Source organism: Hemicordylus capensis, chromosome 10 (genome assembly GCF_027244095.1).
Source record: "Hemicordylus capensis ecotype Gifberg chromosome 10, rHemCap1.1.pri, whole genome shotgun sequence".
Lineage (NCBI taxonomy): Eukaryota > Metazoa > Chordata > Lepidosauria > Squamata > Cordylidae > Hemicordylus > Hemicordylus capensis.
In genome coordinates this window covers 1,364,708-1,389,056 of record NC_069666.1, presented here as the reverse complement: position 1 = coordinate 1,389,056, position 24,349 = coordinate 1,364,708, and the positions used below count along the sequence as shown (strand labels likewise).

The following is a 24,349-nucleotide window of genomic DNA, read 5'->3' as shown; positions in this document are numbered from 1 at the left end:
AGTGTAGGATGTGTCTTCACCGCCCTGCTCTCCCACTTCCCAAGCAGACACAGATTTTTTTTAAAGGTCCTGGGAGGGTGTGATTCTGAGTACCAGACAGTGGGGCACCCCAGTAAGAACTGCAGGCCACGCTCGGAGAGATCGCTGCCACCTTGCAGTTCGGCTCAAGGCTGTTACGACCTCACACAGGACCATGCGGTCTAATCCTGCTTTTCCCGGGCCATGAGAGCAGCCCGGGTGCTAAAAATATCTGTGGTTACCTGGAATCCCCTCGCTACCACCAAGGTACTGCTAAAGCTCATTAGAGGAAATACCCTACGTTAAAAATGGCAAGAGCTCCGTGTCAGATGATCCCCTAAATTGGGGGTGGTGAAGTGGGGGAGAGGAGAGCGGAAGGGAGTGGCTAGCTACTGCTTCTCCGTTCCGTTCCGTGGCCCAGGCCAGGCCACGGTGGGTGCGTGGCGCTGCCAAGGAAGTGGCGGCCGGCTGCTGCCCCAGGAAAGGGGTCTGCAGAGCAATTGGCTCCAGCTTGTGGGTCCTGCATTGGCCCCCTCCTCCATTCCAGGTCTCTGGAGGCACCGGATGTTGCTGAAGCCAAGCGGGTCTAGGCCTGACTGGCACCACAATGCTGCCTGGAGTCCTGGGATGGGAGGCAGCCGGGGTGGGGGCAGAAATGACACACACCATGCCTAAGAAGCAAGGGGGCACCCTAGAGGGAGGAGGGAAGCCCCACAGCTCCGCTCCGGCATCTCAAGGCTGCTCAACCTTGAGATTACATCATCCAGAGAGCCAGCGTGGTGTAGCGGTTAGAGAGTTGGACTAGGACTTGCGAGGCCCGGGTTCAAATCTCCATTCAGCCACAAACCTCACTGGGTGACTCTGGGCCAGTCACTTCTCTCTCAGAGGCATCTGGTGGTCCACTGTGGGAGACAGGAGGCTGGACGAGATGGGCCTCCTTGGGCCTGATCCAGCTGGGCTTTTCTTATCTTCTACCCCTGGAATCAGACCTTCCTACCAGGAGGATTGCTGAATCCATTTGAAGGCGCTCTCTCCCTGTTTGTAGCTTTCTAAGGAGTAAATTCCGTGGAACTTTCAGCATCTGCTTGGAAGCTCCTGTCTGCTAAGGAGCGTTGGTGGTGTGTGTAGAAAAAAGGGCCAGGTGTTGCACATTGCCAAGGGAAATGCGCTCTCCGGAAGTTTTTCACACCCAGCTTTTAGTTTGCATCTCCCCCAGAATGGAGGGTGTGTGTGTGTTCACATATCGGCCAAATTTACCCCGAAGTCCCTGCAAGCTATCGGGGAGCACTTCGCACACAATTCAGGTTTTTCCTCACACGTTAAGAGTATAGCCTGATTTCTATCCGGGGTCAAAAGATCCACTTTTTGCATCGTTTTTTTGGAGGCAACTTTGAATCCGCAGTAAGGCCTCCCAGCAAAGCCTGCTGTCTGGGAAAGCTCCTGGCAAAGGGCTGGTGGAGACGGTTGGCATGGCGACAGGAGCAGGGGAAACCAAGGGTAGTGCCAGCGAGCTGGGTAGTGCCAGCTGCAGATTGACGTCTGCCGCAGGCAAAAAAAGATCCTCTGCAGAACCATCCGACCTTGACTTGGGACTGGTGAGCACATGCAGAAGCCTTGTCTGAAACCCTGAAGAGCTGCTGCCAGTCAGAGCTGGCAGTCCTGAACTAGAGGGACCAGTGGCCTGACTCAGGGGGAAGCCGCTTCCTGGGTTTCATAAGTCCATTGCTTGATTCATGCAGAGTGGATTCACAGGTGGGAACAGGCTCCCATACCACAGAAGCACATTTCCTGGCTGCTGGATCTCTCAGTGGGCAATCTCTGTCCGCTTGACTGATAGCTGACTTGAGAAGTGATGTGTGAAATGGAGTGGCAGTGGGGTAGCTCAGCTGTGGGCATGTCCACACACGTGGGTGTGTAAAGCTTGTCCTGCAGCCGCAGGCGCACCTTGGTCATTTGGGAGCCGGGGCCGAAAGGCCTTTGGAGACCTCCCCACTGCAAGTTAAGCATCACTTTTTAGCACGTAGGTTCTTGAGGGCACAAACCGCACCTCCCGGGACAGACGAAAGAGGATTTGGGGGGGGCCGAGGGTGTGTGGAGGCCCAGGACTTTGGCCCCAAAGTCCAGGGGTAAGAGCTCCTCTGGGCGTAGTGCCTCACCCTCCGGGCTTATGGAAGGGGGAGTCCACTCACTGCGGGCAGCAGCAAGAGAGGAGGCTGCTTCAGGGCGTGGTCCTCTCTCCAGGTGGAGGGGAGGGGAGTCTCGGCCAAAGCCCCAGGGGGAGAAACACAATGCACAGGCAGCAGGGCTGGAGGGATGCTGGGAGCCCCGGTCAGTGGAAGCAGCAGCAGCAGCAACAAGGTCTCAGCTCCCTGGCAGGGACTCTCTCAAGGAGAGCTGGAGCAGAGTGCCAACTGCCACTGGCTGGATGAGTCATGCCCTTTCCTGCCTGGCCTAGGCAAGCCTTACGCCCAAGGAGCCCTTTGGAGTAAGCCTACTCTTGAGGAGGCCCATTGATTGGTAAGCATCAGGCTGCCCAGCGTTCTCCTCTCTGTTGCCGAGGACTCTGAGGGGGTCAGAGGGCATCCTTGTTGGGTGGGACTCCGGGAGTGGGCTCCGAGGGAGGGGCTGCCACTTCTGACAGACCCCCCCCGCCTCCCATGCTAGGTGTGGGAAGCCATCTGGGGCTCTAAGGCTTCAGGAGTGGGGTCGGCGTAGCCTCCCCAGCAGATCTCCCTTCAGTGGGGTCTCCCTCCAGCTTGGAGGTGTGTGGGCAACCCGGTTCCTGGGGGTCTACGAGCAAAGTGTCTTCCTCAGAATCGCCGCCCAGTTTGGACGGATCCTGACATCCATTGCGAATGGAAGCTGTCCTCAGAAGTGGGCACTGCGGGGGTCTCAGACACAAGACACTGCATGGAGATCTACTCTGCCCCCGTCACTGGTGACCTGGCGGTGGAGTGGTGGTTCACACCCGCTGCAGGGAAACCCCTTTAATGATCCTGCTTGGCAGGGCAGAGTAGGAAGGGTGGCTGATGCCATATTGGAGGAAGGTGAGGAGGACAGGATTGTGCTGGGCTGGATACTGGGGGGATACCCCGGGGATGTGACCGGAATGGAAAAGATCTCCAGAGAAGCAACAGGTGAAGCGTGTCCCTTTCGAGGAGGCAGGAATCCATCAATGTTTAACTGCTCACTGAGCCGGTTCAAAAACTGCATCGTAAAAAGAGCCGTGGGCAGGCTGAGTGGCCTCCCCGTCGTGATTTTGCTGCTTTTGTCGGTTGGGCGTGTACAGAAGGGGGCTCTTCTGGCTTTCCAAGAGAGGCTGTGGACGAGAACTAGGCTGCTCTTTAAGGAGAGCGGCAAATGTGAAGGAGAAGGAGAAGCGCATAGAAAGGCAGCAGGTTCTGCTGGAGCTCAAAGTTGGTTTGATGGGCTTGTGCCCAGATTTCCCTGCAAGGTACAGAATCTGTACACAAATGTGTGTGTGTGTGTGTGTTCATCTAATTTCAACACACACCACTGTCATTTGGGGGGGGATGCGCTGAGCGTAGGGGACCTGGTACAGTTCTTCACTCGCTGACCCTCTTTCATCAGGCCTGACTGACCCATTGTGACATGTCAAATAATGGGCACAGTGTCCCCTGGGGAAGCATCTCTCTCCCTCTGGAGTGAATCAAAACGCCTCCATTGAATCCCATGAAGACCTGACTTGTGGAGCCTCTGGGCATGGGGCGGGGGGTGGGTGGCTGGACAAAGGCCTCTCTTTGGCCTCCGTCCCTTGTCCACCTCCTAAAAGCTGGGCAGAGAAGGATGAGGCTGCACCTCCCCGCAGGGCGAATGAGATGGTTTCTCCCTCTGCCTAGGAGGGTTCAGACTGGACCATAAGCAGCTTTGTGCAGAAGGGGGGAAATGACCACTCGCAGCAGCAGCAAACCTCATCAGGCTTTTTAATATGTTAATCCTTGAGTGACCTGGAGAGAAAATGGATGTTCTGACAGACGGCCCGTTTCTAAAAGCTGGCCTCATCTGATGCATGCTCAGAGCACGTTTCGAGTGGGGCGCGGCATGAATCCCATGCATTGCCATCTGTCACACAGGTGTCTCTTCCAGGGTCCCAGAGCAGGGCCTAAGGGCACACAATACAACCACCTTGCTGAAGCTAAGCAGGTCTTGGTGTGGTCAGTGCCTGGATGGGAGACCCAGGTGTGCCACCCTTTGGAGGTGGGGGCATAGTTCGAAGGTGGGGCATCTGCTTGGCATGCAGAAGGTCCCAGGTTCACCCCCTGGCAGCATCTCCAGGTAGGGCTGAGAGCGACTCCTGCCTGCAAGCTTGGAGAAGCCGCTGCCAGTCAGTGTAGACAATACTGAGCTAGATGGGCCAAGGGTCTGACTCAGGAGAAGGCAGCTTCCTAGGTTCCTGATTTTGGCTGGCTGAAGATCCTGGCTTGGGAGGAGATTGGAGAAGTCCTTTCAAAGCCTGATGGCTTCCCTTCCCTTTCTTGCTCTATTCTCCCCATTCTTAGCCAAAGGTTGACCCTCCCTTTTCAAAGGCATTCTCCAGGGATGGGCTTCTTCATCTTAACCCCTCCCTGCCCTCCTCGTTGCCTCAATTAGCAGCCACATGGCTTGCCAGAAGGAGCGAGCTTCCTTTGAATGAGCGGCTCATGAGCGGCACAGTTTGCCAAACCACTGCTAGAAAGAACCTTTTCAAAGGGAGAAGCCCATTTTTCTCCCTGCTCACGACCTGATGCTCAGCTGCTAAATGTATCAACGCATGACTTGTTCGTCATTCAGAGGGGCCCAGTCAGTCCCCAGTTGGGCTTCTGGAGGAAGCGGTCAAGTGGAAGAGGAATCTCCGGTCAGTGGCCCAGCCCTGCCTCTTTCACTGGGGAATATTTCTCCCTGTTGGGGCTTCTAAAACAGGCATCCGCGACTTGGAGGCTGAGCTGCAGCAGCTGCCAAGAGCTGATGGGGTACCCAAAGATTCACCAGCTGTGCTCCGTTCAGCCAGGCAAGACAGATTTTGCAGGACTGTCCATCGTGCTAATATTATTATGGGTTGTCTCTGCTGTGGGAGAGGTTGATGACTTTGCACCCCACATTCATGGGCCATACTGTGCTCCTGTTCCCCCCACTTGTCCCCATTTGCAATGAAGAGGTCTATGTGGTCAGCTTAGTACTGTATATGGCATACACCAGCTGTATGCCATATACAGAGCCAGACCACTGGCCTATCTAGGCCAGGATTTCCCGCTCTGACTGGCAGCGGATCTCCAAGGTTTGAGAGAGACAGAGAGAGAGAGATCTTGCCCAGCCCTCGGAGCTGTTTAAACTGGAGATGCTGCCAGGGATTGAAGCAGTTCAGCAGGATCTGCTCTGGTCAACTTAGCACAGCATAGGAAGCTGCCTTCTGAGTTAGACGCTTGGTCACTCCAGCAAAGCATTGCCTGCTCTGACTGGCAGCGTCTCTCCAGGGCCCCAGGCAAAGGAAGGGCTTTCCTAGACCTGTTAGCTGGAGATGCCAGCCAGGGGTTGAACCTGGGACTCCACAAGCTCCTCCACCCCCTGAACAATGACCCCTCCTTCTTAGGGTTGGGCTGGGGGAAGGACGCCAAATGCCACATCCAGGCCTCATTATGTGCTCTCTTGCATCTGCATCCCATCTTGCTGCTGGCGGCGAAATTAAGTCAATGACGAGTGCATGTACATTGGTGTGTGTGTGTGTGTGTGTGCGATGTTGCTATAGAAACGGGGTTGCAGAGGATCCTAATTAGCGCAGTCACAAACCCAGCACTGCTAGGTTAGGAGGGCAGAGATGTGGCAGCGAAAACAGGACGGCTCGGCTCCATGTCCTCAGGGCCAGGGCCTTGCTCAGATAGGCTGAGGGCCTCAGGCCTTTGGGCTTCTGCTCTTCATCACCTGTGCCCGGAATGGTCAGACCCCCAAAGCCCTCCTTTCACTGAGCAATAGTAATTTTTGGCAATGACATTGTGCTTTCTCAGTGCTCAGAGGGCTTCATCCACATTATTTTCAGAATCTGTAGTGTTACAACAGTCCTATTAGGTAGGCCAGGGTTACTGTCCCCATCTTGCTGGTGGGAAGCTGAGGCTGGAGACCAGCGGCTTGCCCGAAGCCAAGGAGTGAGTTCCCGGTAGAGAGGAGATTCGAACCCAGCACTTAGGGGCTCACATGAGTCAAACAAGGTGCTCCATGCCTGGGACCCCCACATCACACCTAGCTTGGCCCTATGCCTGTCTGCATCCCATCTGTTTCCGGCCCACACAATGAGAAGGGAGACGCACCAAGAATGGACCCATCCTGACATCTTGCCCCACGAAACTTTGTGTTCTTCAGTACCTCTCCAGGACTGGGAAGTCTTGAATCGGAAGGGGAACCCAAGTGGCTCCATCCAAAAGGCTGTGCAGCCAGGCAGATCTGGCTCCCTTGAAGGAGTCCAGAGTTCCTTCTAGCCCACTGGGGCAGAGAGAGAGGCTTTGTTCCTGCGGGCATGAACTCATGAGGCCTTGGCACTGGCCTTCCCATCGAGGCGACGAGAGGCAGGGACGGGAAGTGGCTTGGGAATCAAAGGCCAAGCTTGTCTGGCTGGAAAGGGTGGCGGAAATCGCAGAAAGGAGAGAAGGGGGGGGGCTCCCGTTGTCCTTTGGCCCCTCCTCTCCCTGGGCTGCTGGAGGGCAGAGAGGGGAGTCGCGCTGGCGGGGATCCAGGCCTCCCTTGGCGGCATCGGACTTTCCTCCTGCTGCCCAGCTCCCGGCTGTTTTGAGCTTGCTCGGCCCTTGGGCTGGTATCGTGTCAGCAGACCGGCCTGGAGAGAACTGCAGGGAAGCAGCCACAGGCCACAGTATTCATTGCCTTTGCCTTCTAAATTTTTCCTCCGGAGCGAAATGTTTAAAAGGAAATTTTGCGGCTTGCAGGACAATTGAAACAACAAACCAGTCTGATGCAACCCGCCCCTCGGTTCCCCTCTTTTAATATTTAAACAGTTGCAAATCAGGATTGTGCCCCCCACCGCTGCCCGGAGGACTTTGATTCCAAAGGAGTCCAGCCAGGAGGTGCCTCCAGATGCCCACGAGGAGGGGCATGGACCACTCACCCCCCCCGCCTGCCTGCCTCCCTCCCGCCACCCGCAGCAACTGGTCCTCTGCCTCTGCAGCCTGCATGACCGCCTCGGCCCGGATGTTCCCCTCGCAGGAGCAGGAGAGCGCGGCTGTGCAGGCCGCAGTGGGGGTCTGAAGGTGAGGGGCTTTCCGCTTCCCGCCTTGGGCTGTGCAGGGTGCCAGCCAGGGGGCTCACGGCTGAGCCGGCAGCGCACAGCCAACTCCCGCCCCCCCCCCCCCCCCGGATTTCTGCAGCCGAGCGTCAGGAGGGCTCAGGGTGTGGCCTCCTCCCTCCCTCCCTCGTGCCGCCCATCTGTGCCTCAAGGTCGTCGCATCCGGCGGTGGCAAGAGCCTCACTGCGCAGACTGTGTGCAGCGGGGCTGGCGTGGGCAGAGTCACGTCTGCTTCCTGCTGGCAGAGCATCTGGTGGCCCCGCAAGGGTGTCTCTCTCCGGGGCCATCTGAGGCTGAGGCTGGGTGGAAGAGACGCTGCCCATCAAGCCTGTCTGGGGGAAGCACATCTTTGCGGCTGGCTGGGAGGCCTTCTCTCTCGGCTGACTCAGCAGGCCGGGGGACTGATGCTCTCTGAACCTGTCGGACTTTTCAGTCTGCACCGCCTCCCTCCTTCCAGGGTGAAATCCCAACAGTGAAGAGAGACGGTTGTGGCGCAGCCCTGGTGAATCCTCATTGCTGGGGACCGGACTGGGGCCGGAGAGGCACTGGAGCCATCTTGCTGCTCCCTGCCCCTGCAGATCTCTGTTGCACCTAGAAGCTCCTCCTCAAGTGCTGGTCGTGAGAGCCGTCATGCTCCGTGAAGGGCTGGACCAGGCAGGCCTTTGTGGACGGCGCATCAAGCACGGGCGTCATTGGGGGGTGGCCGATGGAGCTCCAGCCCCCCATGAATGGCTCAGATTCCCGGATCTCACCAGCCACCTCTTTCCCGAATGAGGGCTGATAGTGGCTGGTCGCCTCTATCGGGGCTCCAGCAGCAAAGATTGCTTCTCGTCTCCATCTCAGTGGCGGGGGAGAAAACAAGGCAACACTTGTCTCCTCCCATCCGGGGAGGCAAGAGGGGGCATTTCCTCCCCCCCCCCCCACGATTGAGCTAGTTCCCGCTGAATTCAATAGGGCATACTCCCAGGGAGTTGGGGTTGTTGGATTGCTGGCTTTGTTTGATTGCTATGCTAACCCCTGCTAACCGAGCAAAGATGACCTTTTAAAGTGGTGATTCTCATTGATTGATCTGATTTGATTTATATACCGCCCATCCAAAAATGGCTCAGGGGGAGAGCAACTGGCCCTATCCAACCCCAGCACAGCATCCCTCCAGTGGCTGTTTCTGGTGTCAACCTTATGTTTCTTTTTAGATTGTGAAAACGCCTGGTCTCCTTCATTTTCCCTTAGGAGACAAGTCAGATGTAGTTATTCTTGATGGGGGAGGATGACTAATTCTCAAAAGGGAGACTGTGATTCCCCCCCCCCCAACCGCCCGCCGGGGCCTGGCTCTTGCCCCTGGGATGTGCGAGGAAGCCACAGCACATCAAACCACACAGAGAGATTTCTCCATCACCTCTTTGCACCATGTTTCCCCCAGTGGGGTCCATCCAGATGTTCAGCGGTGCTGAGTCCCCAAGTGGTGAGGAATCGAGCAAGACATGTCTCAGCTGGCCCTGCCAAGTTGTGCTGGGAACTCCGGACCCACCTTCCGCCCCCTTTCGCTGGCAATTGAACAGCTGCACCTTTCTGTCCTTGGCAAGGGTCAGTGAGGGGGTGCAGGGTAATTTGATGGGGGGAGCCACCCTTTCTGCCCCCACCCCCCAGGGTGATGTGCTTCCGAGCTCCATTTCCTGGGGTTCTTCCCCATCACTTGGCCCGTCTAAGCGGCTGCCAGAGATGCAGATGAGCAACCCCTTTGCCTCCGTCTCCTTCAAGGGCTTCTCCTCTCTTTGCTTCAGCATCCCTCCCCTCGCCCCCACCCGGATGGCAATGAGATAATCCTTCTGGAACGCTCTGCTCTGCTCAACACATCAAGCCAACTTTTTTTTTATTTAAAAAAAAAAAAAAGCCTTCCCAAAGGCCTTCTCCCCGCCCCCTCCCCTTCTTCACTGATCAGCTTCTAAATTGGGACGGGGACAAAGTGGAGAGCTTTTCACTCCCCGTGTCCACACGCAGCTCCCGTCCACAGCAACAGCGGAACTGGCCGGCTACGGGGCCCCTCCTGGCAAGGCTGACAGGGACGGGTTGCTGGCTCCAGAGCTGGCCGCATGCAAAGCCCCCCCCCCCATGGGAGAACAGCCCTTTGGGGAGAGGAGAGGCAGGCGAAGGGGCGCTCTTCTTAGCCTCACACACAAACTCCTGGCAAGCTCGGTTTGTGCGTCTCCCAGGAGCTTATTCGCACTTGGCTTCAGGCTTCGGGGTAACTGTTGAGCGCAGCCACTTTGAAGTACTGAGAGAAGCAGCCCCTCCCTTCTGCTCTTGGGTTTTGTTTTGAAACAAGTTCACATGGCATGCCTCCAGGTTTTCCTTCTAGCCAATGGGGGGGGGGGGAGAGAGAGAGCTTCCTAAAGAGCCTCTTATCATGCTAATGATTCTACATCAGCACCTCTCCCGTTTTCAGAAAAAGTAGCTTAACACTTTAAAAAACACTTTAAAAACCCAGAAATACCTTGAGATAAGCTAGAATTTGCATCACAAAGCCCGACCTGTGTGTGCAGTGGGTCCAAGGATCTCGAAGGGAGTTTGAGGTAGGTTTGGCTGCTGTGTGAATGCACACGCCATCTACTGAAGGAGATTCGGGGCAGAAGCCCCCTGTGTCAAGCCAGCCCTATCTGCTCCCTCCCAACAAAAACTGACTTGGAAGAATTCACACACACAGCCCCAATAGGAGACATGCCTGGCTTGTGTCTCTCTCGCTCTCCCATTTCCTGGAGGCCAGCGTGAAGAGAGAGTGGCCCATTCCTTCCCAGCCTGAGAAGATGCCTCTTTGTGAGAATCCCCGTCGCCTGCCAGCCAAGTCCTTTGTGCCGGCTGGTCTTTTCAAACCGGGCGTTTGATTTCTCTCCACCACAGCAGCAGTGAAATACGGCTGGCAGAACTCAAAAGTATCCAGAATGCAGCAACCGTGTGTGCGGTGGTGGCGCTTGCCCAGCTGAAGAGGTCAAGCGGCTTGAACCCGAGTCACCAATTCACATTTCCCTCGTGATTTATGGAAACAAATCGCCATTTCCACTTGGTGGGGACCCTCCTCCATTCTAAGGTCCACCAGCCACTTTGCTGAGAAACTCCTGCAGGCGGGGAGCGCAGGCGGCTGCAGATGCCAGTGGCTGCCCTCGGATCTCTGGGGCGCTGGGGGGGGGAGCGTGGGCTGGGGCGGGCAGCATCATCCTGGGGCCAGTCAGTGCCTTCGTGGCAGGGCTGAAGTGAGAGCCCTTGTGGGTGTGCAGCACTGGGGGTGTGTGTGGAGGGAGAGCCTGCTTCTTTCTGAGGCATTGCACCTTGCTTTTAAACACAGCGGCATTTGCAGCCGCGAGGATTGCTCGTTGTGTGGCCGTGCTGCTGGTTTTGCTGCTGTGAGCAAATACTGATTTTGTGACTGTGTTTGTTGGTAGAGGTGCGCACACACACACAAAGAATTTCTTTACATCTCCGTGGGAGGAGGCAATGGCAAACCACTCCTGCATTGTACCCAGGAAACCACACGGCTCTGTAATCGCCAGGTGTCGACACTGACTGAACCCGACGGCACAATCTTTCTTTTTTTGCTTTTGATCGATCTCCTGCTTGGCCTGCAGAAGGTCCCAGGTTCCCTCCCTGGCAGCATCTCCAAGTCGGACTGGGAAAGACTCCCTCCGGCCTGAAACCTTGGACAGCTGCTGCCAGTCAGTGCAGACAATATGGAACTAGGTGAACCAAGTGGCTGGAGGAGACGGTTTTTATTTAACGTGGAAACTGGCCTATGGTGTTCTCAGCTCCGTTTGCCACCAGTCTGCAAGCCGGGCAGCTGCTTAAGGAGCCAGAAATGGCTTCCAAAGGGCTCCTTGTGTGAGTCAGCCTACAGAAGTACTAGATGCAAAGAGGTCTGGTTTTCGCTCATGGTGCTCGGGATGCCGTTGCTTTATGCCGAAATGGCTTTCCAACCTGTGTGAAGGCAAGTGGGTGGCCGCGTGTAATTATGAGACTCAAAGTGGCAGCTGAAAAGCTCTCTCTCCCCCAGGATAATAATGCAGTGGGGTGGAGAGTGATTGCTGTCTGCTAAGAGCCTGCTGGGAGGCAGCTCTGACTCCACGGGCTCCTTAAGAGCATCAAGGTATGACTTCAGTTCCCCGCTGATGCACCTGATTCCGCTAATGCGAGATTTCCCTGCAAAACTGCATTTGGCAGAGGAAGGTGGGATCTGATCTAGACAGCCAGTGGGCGTCTGCTTTTTGCTCCAGCTCGGCTTCCAGTGCCCATTCTAAGGGACAGTGGGGGCTCCGGGGTCTTTTAAGGAGCAACCAACTTCTCTCCAACAGCAAGATGGGGGAGCTGTAGCTCAGTGCGTGGCAGGGGGAAGGTCCCAGGCGCATTCCCTGGCCGCATCTCCGGGTAGGGCCTGCAGTCTTGGAGAGCCACCACTGCCCATCAGTGGGGACAATACGGAGCCAGGGTGCTTTCCAGACTAGACCCTGCAACGGGGTCATGTCGGATCTTGGATGTGGGCTTCCACACACTCATCGTGGCACCGCAGTCCCTACGCAGACAGCAGCAGGGGCCCGTTCACATGGCCAATGCCGTGTTTCGGATGTAATCACTGCAATATAGTGCTAGGACGTCGTATATCCGGCGTAAGGGAGTTGCTGTTTTTTCGGGTGGTTAGTTCCCGCCAGACGGCTCCCGCTGCTGTTTACGTTCCAAATGGGACTGGCCTGAAGGGAGGCATTTTGCTGCAGTCTGGAAAGCGCCCAGGTGGACCACCTTAAGGTCTGACCCAGGATCTGGCAGCTTCCTCCGTTCCTGAGGCTTCCCGCTTCGGTTTTCTCAGGGATGTGCCTAAGGCAAGAAGGTACCAAAAGCCATTTAAATCAGCGGTGGGGTTTTTTTGTGTGTGATGGTGGAGGGGGAAGCCATCATTTAAAAGGCACCAACTTTTCTTCCTTCCTTTTCTTTTCTTAATAGCTTCTTTTAGTTCCTGTTGTTTCAGCACCTCACATTTCTGGTTATGGGCGCCTGCTGTGCATTCATAACCAGAAAGGGCACAATAGGACGTGTGGATCTCAGTTACACACAAGCGACCAATGCCTTGTAGATTCTGCTCCCAGTTCCTGGGATCTCGGGCCAATTCTTCTCTGGACTGGGGAGACTCATCGGTGTCCTCCGGGGGCCTGTCAATCCTGTCCGCGGCACCGGCTGCTGCTCTCCCTGGAGCCTCAGGGGCCCCAATCGTCCTAGTGCCTGGCCCTGCTCCTGCTGCCACACCCCACCGGCTCCTCCTCCCCACCTGCGGGAGATGTCAGCGGGGACTGAGGGATGGGTGCTCCTTCTCCATCAAGTCCCCAGTGGGTCAGCAGCTCAGTGTGCTGAACCTCCACAGAGTCAATGCAACTTTTGCCCGCTGTCTCGGTGGCTTAATGGGCAATCAATATTCCAAATGTCACACGCGGGCGATGCTGACCTTCCTCTCAATGGAAAATGACTTGGATCCCGCCGCCCCCGCCCCCAGATCCACACTCTCCACTCCGGACCTAGAAGCCCTCCGTGCGGACCTTTCGGCCTCAGCTGCTCCCTTGATTTTTGCAGGCGAGAAGAGCAAAGGCGTCCCCGTCGTGCTCGCTTGGGGGATATTGTCACCGTCATTGCATGAGAGGACGAAGCCCCAGCTGTGGTCTGGGCCGCCCTTGCTGGAGAGCACTCTGTCTGCCACCATGAATAATTTAGCCGTATAGATCCTTAAAGTGCTTTTGCGGAGGGTGTTGGCTGCTTTGGGGCGGCGGCAGCGGCAGCAACCCACCCTCCGTGCCTCGGCTCCTGGTGCCAGAGCGCTTCCCACAGCGCTTCAGGCTGCCTGTCCCACAGGCCGGAAAGGTGAGCTGGTCCGATGGAGCCCCCGCCACCCCCCAGGCCTCGTCGTTTGGGAAGCTGCATCCGAGCCACCCCGGCTGGAAGGGGGGCCCTGCAGAGCTCTGGGGAGGAGCAGCCTCCCTCTTGGCCTGGGTGGGCTCCCAGGGAGGGAGCAGCTCGGCCCAGCCAGCAGGAAGAGCGGCCACCACGGCTTCCTGTTCAGGAGGGGAGACCAGCTGGGCACGGGGAGTGTTCCTTGGGGGCTCCTGCAGCAGCACGTCTCAGCCCAAGCCTGGAGCATCAGCCGCTCCTTTGCCATCCAGAGACACGGGCCGTCGAGGTTTCTGGGGGCTGGAAGCACAGCACCACGAGCTCTGGAGCCAGCCAGCTCACTGTGCGGCAGCAGGGAAGCTGGAGGGGGGCCCCACAGAGCCACACCCTTCCTCGAGCCCCTCGAGCTCAATCCCCAGCAGGCGGTGGTCCTAGTGGGAGCCCCTCCTCCTGAGTAGGCCCCTCCCAACCGCACTGTTGAGTGGCCCGACACTTCCTTGCTGTGCTCTTTTTTTTTTTTTTTTTAACCTAACTGGGGAGAGTCCCTGCTTGGCAGGCAAAAGGGTCCCGGTTCAGCCCCTGAAATCCCCAGGGAGGGCTGGGGGAGACCCTTCTGCTGTGCCCAAACGTCTGCTGCCAGGAAGACTGGCTCACACTGGGCAAGATGGCCTGTCTCGGGCAGTTCCCTCCTCTGTGTGTGAGCACATGCAGTGCCACTCCTTTCCTTGGCTGAGCAGGCTTTCCTTGGGCCCCAGAGCTGCTTGGAAGGGGGCTTGGAGCCCAGGCAGGGAGGGGCCTCTCTGGATGTGTGCAGCAGTCTCCTCCGCCTCCTCCTCCTCCTCCTCAGTATGCAGGGACAACAAACACACGTCTGCATTTGCTTCATATGCAGAAATCAGCCAGGTTGCGCAATCTGGGTTTTTCTTGGCATCCTCTCCGGATCTGTGCAAAGTGGAGCAGACACACCACTCTGCTGCCCCACAAGGGGCCAAGGATCCTGTGCAGCTGCCAAGGAGGACAGGGAGACTGCTGCCGGTTTCTGCCTTGTGGGGTTCCTGCTGTGTGGTCATCTCCCTTGGTTCCCCAAAGCGTTGCAGAGGGCAGCATTGGCGAGAAGAGCAGAGGAGCCAGCCAAGAAGACAGATCCACTTCAGGCTCCGGCCCCTGCCGAGTCCCTCCTGACAATTAACTTTTTGTGTCAAGCAAGGACAATGAACCGTCTGCCTCCCCCTCCCGAAGTGATCTTGCTTACGTGTCCCAGATTGGGGAAAATATTCACAGCAGAAGCTAGTTGCCAGCTAGGAAGGCCCTGCTTTGCCATTCCTGCTGCCACCGATGAGGGTGCTGCTTTGCTTGCCGCTCAAGGGCTGCATTACCCTGGCACAGGGATATTTGGAATATCCGGCATATAGGCAATGCACCCCCTTGCCGGGGTGAAGCAGCAAAGCCGGGCTCCAAGAGCGGCCTAGGAAAGGGCATTTCATCTGCTGTCGCTTGTCTCGCAGGGGTAAGAAACGAGACCTTCTCCTCGGCACAGGGAGAGGTTCTCCTGCTCTGCTGTCCTCTTGATTTCCAGTCATTCACCTGGGAATGGGTCAAAATGGTGTCAGGCTGAGCCATAGTGCTGGGCGCTTTCCAGAGTAAACCCTACAACAGGGTCACTACTACGGCTCTGCTAGGTGTGCTTCCGTACTGCCTGTGTTTCGACATTGCAACAGTCCCTGCGCTGACAGCAAGGTGCCGTTCACACTTCCGATGCCTTCTTTCGGGTTTTATCCTTGCGTTGTAGTGCTACAGCGTTGCATGTGCGTTGCAAAAATGTAGCTGCATTTTCCCATTTGAGATTCTAGCGATCAATTTCAATACGATCTTGCCAAGCCAAAGCCTTTTACCCCTGTTGTTGTTGTCGCGTGTATTCTGGAAAGCGTCCTGGAGGATGTGTCTGGAGAAGTCACCCCATGTAGGTGGGGCCAGTACAATTCGGCAGAACTCTGCCTATCAGACGTTAAGGGCCCACCCACTTCCATGGGCCCCGCCATTAAAGGAGGGCAGATGAGGAGAATGGCTGGGGCATTTAGAAGGCAGTCCTCTTCAGACATTACGCTGGATGTCGGTACACATGTCTATGTTTTGGTGTGAATGATTGCACATGTGTTTATTGTAAAAGTGAACCTGGGCGCAGTCCTTTCGGGTGTAGGGTACAGACGGGAAGTGTGCGACTGTCCATGTGTTGAATGTGTGTGAATAGCTGTACATATGTATAGCTCTGTATGTGCATACACGGTGCACAAATTGTAGACTGTTGTTGATGATGAATTGTTGAGATGTTGTTGACTACAAGTCCTATCATCCCCAGCTGCAATGGTCTTCCCCAGGGACTTTTATGTGCGGCTGGCTTTACCGCGAGTTTAATGGGAGGCTTTACTGTGAACTCGAAGTTGTCCCCAAAAATCGATGCAAATAGTGGATCTTTTTAACCTCGAATATAAATTGGGCTACACTCTAACATGCGGTGAAAACCCCAAATGGTGTGTGAACTGCTCCCTGATAACTCGCAGGGACTTCGGGGTAAATCTGGCTGATCTGTGAACGCACCCCCTCCATTCCGGAGGAGATGCGAGTTAAAGGGCTTTAAAAGCCCCGTGTGAAAAACCTCCTGGGGATGATGGGCCTTGTAGTCAACAATATATGGAAACACTGGTGCTGAACATACTGTGGGAACATAATCCCTGTTTTCAGGAGTAAGCCCTACCTACATCATAATGTCTTTGCAGGGCAGTGTGGGTGGAACAAAAGATTAACCTCTTGCATTTATGAATACAGAAAAAATTAGCCTCTTGCATTTATAAGTACAGCTGCATTTAGATGGTCTCCTGCCCTCCCCACAGCAAATAGCTTTTGGTACTTATGGGGACAGGAAGGTCAAGTATTTTGAATGTGGCCTGCAGCCCTACTTTCAAAGAAGACATGCAACTTCAGAGCAATGCTGAACGGGAGTCAGATATATCCATAGCCACTCCTGAGTCGTCGTCATTTGCACCCCCTGCAAATGGTTCCCTGTCACAGACAGCACTTCTCAAGCTTAATTGGATGGAAGTGGGGTTTGGAGGAATACCTGCTGCCTGCCCAGCAGCTCTGGCTTTCCCCTGAACAAACTGCCCCCCTCCCCAGTTACTTTAGAAACTTGATTCCTGCCAAAGGGTTGGAAAAATGGTGAGCCAGCTCAGACTTTGGAGCATTAGCAGCGGAACAAAACCAGCAGACAAAAATCAAGCTACTTCATATGCAAGGCAAGCAAGCAAGGAAGGAGAGAAAATGGCTTTTGATATTATAATTTTTTTCCTCTGAACATGGATAAGGCACAGTATAAATGCACCATTCATGCAGCTGGATTCAGCAAATGCATGTGATAAACGGAGCTCCATTACAATGGATTTAGGATCATTGACATGCCGAATTACAGTCTCCTTGAGCCAAAATGATTTATAAAAATGGCCCCAAAAATGTGAATCATAAGTACTGTAATAACTGAGGACTGACTCTGCTCTGCAATACGATTGCTAATTCAGCTAAATCTTCCTTTGTCAGACCTCATCAGGAGAATGAGAAATTGATGGGAGAGGAGAATACAGGTTTTTGTAAAGAAAAAAAATGAAATAAAAAAATAAAAAGGAAACTGCTTTCCTTTGCAGACCCCTTCCAGATGCAGCAGCCATCACCATGTTTCTGCATATCCAGAATAAGGAATATGCAGGGCAAGAGATTCTGCATCCGAAAGGCACAGTGGCATTGAACTTTGCAATGCAAAGAGGAGCTCCCGTCCCCAGAAGTTATTGGACTACAATTCACATCATCCAAAGGCCATTGGGGTGGTGGATGATGGAAGTCATAGTGCAACAATTTCTGGGGACATAGGAACATCTGCAAGCATGCCGGAGCTCTTCCCAGAGTGGCCCCATCCCCTGAGGGGAATCTCTTCCAGAGCTCACATGTCTCCCATTCAAATGCAAACCAGGGTGGACCCTGCTTAGCAAAGGGGACCTTTCATGCTTGCTACCACAAGACCAGCGCTCCTCCCAGGAGCTCAAGGACTCCAGTTATCCCCAGTTCCTGCCTCCATCACTTCTGAAGGGTACAGTCAATTTTGCTCCCAGGAACCCCATCTGCCCACTTGAAGTCTCCCTAGCGAAACTGACATGCATCAGACCTTTGGGAATTGACATAGGCAGGAAATGTAAGGTCCACGCCGACTATGATTTTGATGGTGCCAAAAAGCTACTGTGAAGTTAAGTAGAGGCTTTAATTTAAAAATGATTAAAACAGGCCCGCTGTTGTGAAGGGATGTATGTTCTCCTTCCTCTTGGTCCCCTTTGCATGTGGGAATCGTGACACCCTCCCCAAAGAGTCCTGGAAACTGCTGCTGGCGGGGTGCGTGAGAGCCTCTGTCCTGCGCCACTCACATGACACCAACGGCCCTTTTCCTGCCGTGCGAACTTCCCTCCTCTCTGGGCCCCTAAAAGAGCCATTCATCTGGGGGAAGAGAGAGAGACCAGCGCAAAGGACCCCCTCCAGGCCTGCAGGCAGCTCCGGCTCCCGCTGGGCACTCCCATACTGAAGAGCCTGCAAGGGAAACGGCTGCAAAAGCCGCATCCAGATGCAGCCAAGTTGCATTTCCCAGCAGCTGAGTCGGGAGCAGCGGCTTTTGAGCTGTTTCCAGGAAATGCAGGGGAACCAGCCCAGCCCACAGCCCAAGCGGCGGTGAAAAATTCACATGGATTTATGAGGGATGGCTTCCGTCCCTTAGAGTGGGAATCTGATAGAGTGTTTGCCTGGGTTGCTGCATGAGAAGGAAAGAGAGGAGGAGGAGAAAGAGAGAGGGATTTGGCGGTGGAACACGCGGCGGTATCGGCCAACTTCTTAACTTCACAGGCCCAAGTTCAATGCCTAGGCTGGGTTCTGGGGCATTTTTTCAGTGTGGTGACACCGAGGTTGCAGCCTGCACGCTATAAGCGCTGCAACTGGACAAACGTGTGGCAAGGAGAAGGAGGCACCACATGATTCACGAGGCAGCAGCAAAGTTGCCTAGGTGGTTTCTTCCTTTACATCGCTTCAAGCGCTTTCCTAGGGTGTCCTTTTTCAACAAGGGCATTTAGGTAGGATTTCTGCTGTTGGGCAGAATGGTCCCCTTCTGGCTCCTAAAAGCAAGCTCCAAGAATGGAGGGGGAGGGAGGAGGCTGCATTTCCCACCCTCTCAGCAGGCAGCATCAGCAGGGTTCAAAATGAGGCGGGGGGGGGAGTTTGCAGAGGTTCAAGGAGTCCCTGAAGCAGGTGCCCTTCCTTGCGTCCACCCAGTCATCCAAAATGTGTGTCTCTTGACAAGAGACAAGGGCAAAGAACAGACCTGCTAGCCAGGCCTGACCCAAATTGGCCTAACTTGGTTAGCTGCGTGCTTCTCATTCTTATGATGACTGATGGCACCATGGACCAATGAAACAAACTGTTGCTTTTTGGTATATAATTGTCGGTTTTGCTTTGTTGGGGTTGGTTCCAGGTCATGCCAGGTAACCTTCCCCCTGTGGGTTTGCCTTGCCCTGTATGCCTGAGACAAGCATGAGATTTGGTGCAAAATACTTCTGTGGGGACTGAAAGGATATTTTTATTGTTGGTGGTTTTTATTGCACTGAGTTGAGCTGTGGATTCCAGAAGGAGGTGGACCCTTGAGAGATTTGTCTGTCCTTCTTGGCTACCCAACTGTAAAATGGCTCACCACCAAAGCATCTAGTGCTGGCCATTGTGGGAGACAGGACGTTGAATTAGACCAGGGGTGGGGAACCTTGGCCCTCCAGCTGTTTTTTGAACTACAACTATGGCTGGGGATGATGGGAGTTGTAGTTCAAAAACAGCTGGAGGGCCAAGGTTCCCCACCCCTGGATTAGACCAACGTTGACCTTGATCCAGCAGGGATCTTACATCTCTTCTTGGATCCCCTTCTGCAGCCATTTTGCACTAAGCAAGGGCCTCTGAGATTCCATTTGTAGAAGATGACATTTCTGAAAACCTCTGCATGTTTGCTCTGCAGATGTCATGGCGGCCGCAATATCGCAGCTCCAAGTTTCGAAACGTCTATGGCAAAGTGGCCAACCGAGAGCACTGCTTTGACGGGATTCCGATCACCAAGAACGTCCATGACAACCATTTCTGTGCAGTCAATACCAAATTCCTGGCCATAGTAACGGAGAGTGCCGGTGGGGGCTCCTTCCTGGTCATTCCACTGGAACAAGTAAGTGCTTCTGCTTTGTTTATCTCCTCCTTCTCTGCACAAACCTTTGGTTATCCCATGGCGTCCGTCGTCGCTGGTCTCCCAACTTGGGGGAAACCGTTTTCTCCTCCATCATCCAGCTCATGCCAACAGGGCCACAGGCTGAGACTCCTTCTCTGTGTGAAAACTGGTCCCCATCTCGGGAGAACATAAACCTCTGAAGGGCTTTGCACTCCCCTGCCCCCACAGCCTCTTTTCCTGCAAACAACTGCGATGCTGATTTCTACCTCTGGGGTTTCCTTCAGACACTTGTGTGGGTTTTAAAAATTAAACTTGAAAGTCTGGATCATAAAATTTTAAACACCAAACCATTTAGCTGAATCCCTAGAAAGGGGCCACTGGGAGTCTGCAAGGGCAGCTGTCAGGGGTGCTTATCCATGGTCCAAGGCTCTCAGGTGATGCTTGAGCATATTGCTCACGAGATTTGCTGCGCCAGCTAGAAGACTCAGGGTGTGGCTGTGGTGCTGCAGAACGCCTCTCCATCCAGACGCAACTCTCTTTCCACGAACAAGGGCTTCTTCGTAGGGGCAGAGGCTGCTGCCTCATGCAGAGTCAGGTTCTTTGTCCACCTAGACCCGTGTTGTCCACACTGACTGGCAGTGGCTTGCTCAGGGGCCAGGCAGGCGTCTCTCCCAGCCCTACCTGGAGATGCTGCCGCCAGGGACCGACCCTGGGCCCTTCTGCACGCAAGGCGGATGCTCTTCCACTGAGCCACGGCCCCATCCCCGCACTGCATGCTGTGAAGGGTGGCTGTTGCAGTCACAGCCAGGACATTTTGGGGAGTGCCTCCCGTGTGACCCCTGTGCCGGCAACTGCTGATCTAACCAGCCTGACAGGGTCCCGCCAGCTCTACGGATGGCCGTCCGAAATCTAGGCCGGGGCTGGGGCACGTTCTCCAGTGGAGAGTCCCTGAAGTCAGTGGCTGGAGATGGGGACACCCCTCGGTGCATTTTTATAATTAAAGGGCAGTTTGTGAGAACAGAACGGAATGGGAGGATGAGCTTCCTTGCCACCCGTTGGAGTCTCCTGGAACCATGAGCAGCCCCCTAATTAATATCCTTCCACATTTAGCAACAATAAATTAAGGTAACCTAGAAACTACTGAGAGGAGCAGATTAAACTCGGGAGTCCAGCTTCCTTGCCGTTCTGTTCTGGCTGGCTTTAATGAGAACGGCTTTCTCCCCTGGTCCTGTACATTGCATTCCCAGGGGCGTATGTGCCTCCGCCCCCCTCTCTGCCAGCAGATCAGGAATCTTAGCTACTTGTGACAAAAACCTGCTTCCCTGTTCTTACCAGAAGCCAGAAACCTCCCACTCAGCACAAAAGAAGCCAACTCCAGAAAACGTCAGGCGAAATCTGAACTAGAATGTTATCTGCAAGGAACTCCCCCCCCCCAGCGCCCATTTTTCAGCATAGGCATAATCAGTGGCATGGGAGAAGGACATTGTGCCATAGTCCTAACAAGCCGGGGGTGGGGTTCCCAAGGAGGCAGCCTCTCTCTCCCCTCCATGCTGCCTGCAGGCTGGCTGTTCCTCAGGTAGAGCTGTGCCTGAGAGTCGTGCTGCCTGCAGGCTGGCCACTCGTCAGGTAGAGCTGTGCAGTTAATCACATGGCGAGCCTGCAGGCAGCATGGCTCTCAGACTGCTGAGAAGCAGAGGCAACTGCGTGTCCTTTGGCACCCCCTGGCCCTTAGGATGAGGTGCTGCTGCCATTGTGGCCGGGAGTGATGGGAGTTGTAGTCCAACCTCATCTGGGACCTCAGGCTGGCTCTATTCTGACAACCAGGGTTGACATCCCAAAGGCTGAAGTGGTGGGGAGCGTCTGGGCTGGCTGCATCCATCCCTGCAGAGGAGAGCCTCAATGAGGGACGGAAGGAGGGGAGCTCTAAACGGCAGCAGCTCAGATACATTTCCTTGTTTCTCGACTATTAATGAGAATCATGCTGTGCCCTGACAATTAAAATGCTGATTATACCTCTCTCCATCTGCAGCCGATTCAATTAAACAAGGCGACTTAGGAAAAATTCATCTGGGGAACGAACTGATGAGTTAATTGGGGAATGAAACAGGCCTTTGTGCTTAGAAAAAGAGTGAACTGTAGCCGTCCAGAATCGCTCTGATGTCGGGACCCACGAGGGCAGATGGCCTGCGCTTCCGAACAATGACACCCAGAGAGAGTCCTCCCCCTGGCCTGCTTTGATCCCCCCCCCAAGCAGAAAGGCCACTGCATGCAGATCTGTGCTGTGGTCATTTGGGCACCAGAGCCCCACCGAGGGCAGTCAGAGCAGCTCTCTGTCCCTGCTGCGTGCTGAAGGTCCCAAGTTCAGTCTCTGGCAGGGCCTCCAGGTAAGGCTGGGAAAGACCCCTGCCTGGAGCCCTGGAGAAGCTGCTGCCAATCAGAGTACACAATACTGCGCTTGATGGAGCCGTGGCCTGACTCAGTAGAAGGCGGCTTCCTATGCAACCTGTATATGATGAAGCCTGTTGTCCTAGTAGCATCTCCCAGACTGCACGCCGCAGCCTCCTAGACCCTGACACAGAAGGAAAGGAGCCCGCTAATTCATGAGGACTAGTAACATAAAGGCCCTGGTCCAGCAGTGACCCTGAGCTGAGCAATCAGGAGTCCCTCAAGCCAGAGACCCCCAAGCTGGCCCCCGCTTCCAAAATGTCAGCCCTCAAGGTAGACACCCCCCAAGGGTCCAGCCCGCTTGCCTCCCGGGGTCTTGCACTCCTCAGAACTCACTTGCCCCCATAAGCTGCATCCCTGATGAGAGATAGAAGAGAGGTGGGGGGGCAGCCAGTCGCTCTCGGGGAGGGGAGCTGGTCTCATGGCCGGGAGCATGAATGGTCCCCTTTGCTAAGCAGGGCCCACAGAGGGGACAATTCGTGCTCATTGCTGCAGGACCAGCTCTCCTCCCAATATGGGGAGGGGGGCTGCTGCGGAAAGGTTGGCCGCCCAAGGGCAGGGGTCCCTTCACCTCAGAGGTGGGTTAATCCAGGAGAGGGGCCAGTGAAATGGGGGAGCAGCCGTGGCCACTGGAAGAGGGATCCCCAGGTGTGGCTGAGGGACTACCATTCCTATCACCCACAGCCAAAGGCTGCTGCTGCTGCTGCTGGGGATGGTGGGAGATGTAGTCTGCCACATCTGGGAATCCCTGACGCAGGGAACGCTGGAGAGCAAACTGAGGGTGCCTCCAGAAGGGATGGATTCGTGCACTCGGTTCTCTTCCCAAAGACCCTTTATTGCGCAAGTTTTACAAAACGTTGGCACAAATCAGTTAAAAACGGCTCAGCGTACACGCCACCATCAGGCTGCACTCAAGCACAGAAAAAGACCTCTTCTGTTCCCCAGCTGCTCAATTCCTTAACCAGATAACACTCTGCTCCGTGACTGGCAGAGAGATCATGGGTTTTCATGCACTCCGTTACTGGTGGGCCACGGTATGGAACAGGGTGCTGGACTAGATGGGCCTCCTTGGGCCGGATCCAGCAGGGCTGTTCTTAGGAGGACTCTCAGCAGCAGGTATCTGTGAGTATTTGTCTAGGCTAGCGGTTCCCAACCTGGGTTCCTCCCGATGTTGCTGAACTACAACTCCCAGCAGCCCCAGTGGCAATTTATTATGGCTGGGGATGCTGGGAGTGGTAGTTCAGCAACATTGGGAAGAACCCAGGTTGGGAACCGCTAGCCTAGGCAGAAGGAGATGGCATTGCCACCCTGCTGGGCTAATCCTTCACTTTTCTTGGGGATGAAGACACAAAGGATTCAGCCGAGCCCTTCATGGCTAAAGTAAAAGTTGTGAATCACGGATAATGGGGGCTCACTGCACAATTTGCTGCCCCAGGGCAGAGTCGGGGTTTCCTGAGCAGTCTTCACCCCAGGCCCAGAAAACACAACTAGAGGTGCACCGAGGCCATTTGGGAGCCTGGACCTCGAGGCCTTTGGAGGGCCCCCCTCCCTTGCAAATTAAGTATCATCCTGCTCTGCCAGGCGACCTGGACTCAAGAGGATTTGGGGGGCCCCAGCGGCTGTGGAGGCCCTGGATATTTGGCCCCGAAGTCCAGGGGGAAGAAGAGCGCCTCTGAACACAACACAAGTAACTGACAGGGAATGCAGGCTATTCTAGACTCAGAAATAGTAGCTGAGTAACTTATTGCAAAAGAGCATTTTACACTGTATTTAAGCATTCATGTCTTTGATTGCTTCACGCTCACATTTTTATGGTTTGCGTCATGAAAGTCTATGGATGCGAGAACTGCTTCTGTTCTCCCGGCTGCACCACCAGAGAAGACAGGGCTTTCTTTGCAGGCTGCATTCCCAGCTTCAGGCAGGCTAATCCTGTTTTGTCTCCGTGGGGAGGGGGCGGTCCCCCCCCCGCCCCGCAGCTTCATCCTGCGTCTGCTGCTGGCCACTTCCGAGCCCTTCTTGCAGGGACAGTAGAGCTCACGATGACACCCCAAACGTATTACTCATCCAGCAAATTCAGCTCTTGGAATCTCTGAGAGCTTCGGCATTAATGAAGGCTCCTCTGTAGGATTAGCCAGACACACAAATTATATATGATATGTATTATCTCTACCAAGGCTTTGACCTCTTCTGTCCTGTTTTTGTGCGTAGGGAGTGCTATTAATAACCCGTCCAGATGGGATGGGGCTTGCCAGAGGCGCAGTCAAAATGGCCTTCTGGTTCCATGCAACTGGGTAGCCAGACACACGGACAGCTGTGCGTCTCTCTGCGCCAGAGCTGTGTCTCCCCTTCGCCCTCGGGCTTCTCAAACTGGGCCATTGTGGCTGGGGGAGGCAGGGGGAGCCCTCCAG

The 24,349-nt window shown here is 55.0% G+C and overlaps 1 protein-coding gene across 1 annotated transcript in view; it reads left to right on the top strand.

The window, feature by feature from the left end:
- The window catches only part of CORO2B (coronin 2B), a 52,377-nt gene that overhangs the window by 5,381 nt on the left and 22,647 nt on the right, over positions 1 to 24,349 (top strand). Inside the window, exon 2 of the mRNA XM_053272519.1 lies at positions 19,296 to 19,496. Coding sequence (XP_053128494.1) covers positions 19,296 to 19,496 — 201 coding nt within the window. The remainder of the gene's footprint in view (positions 1 to 19,295; positions 19,497 to 24,349) is intronic.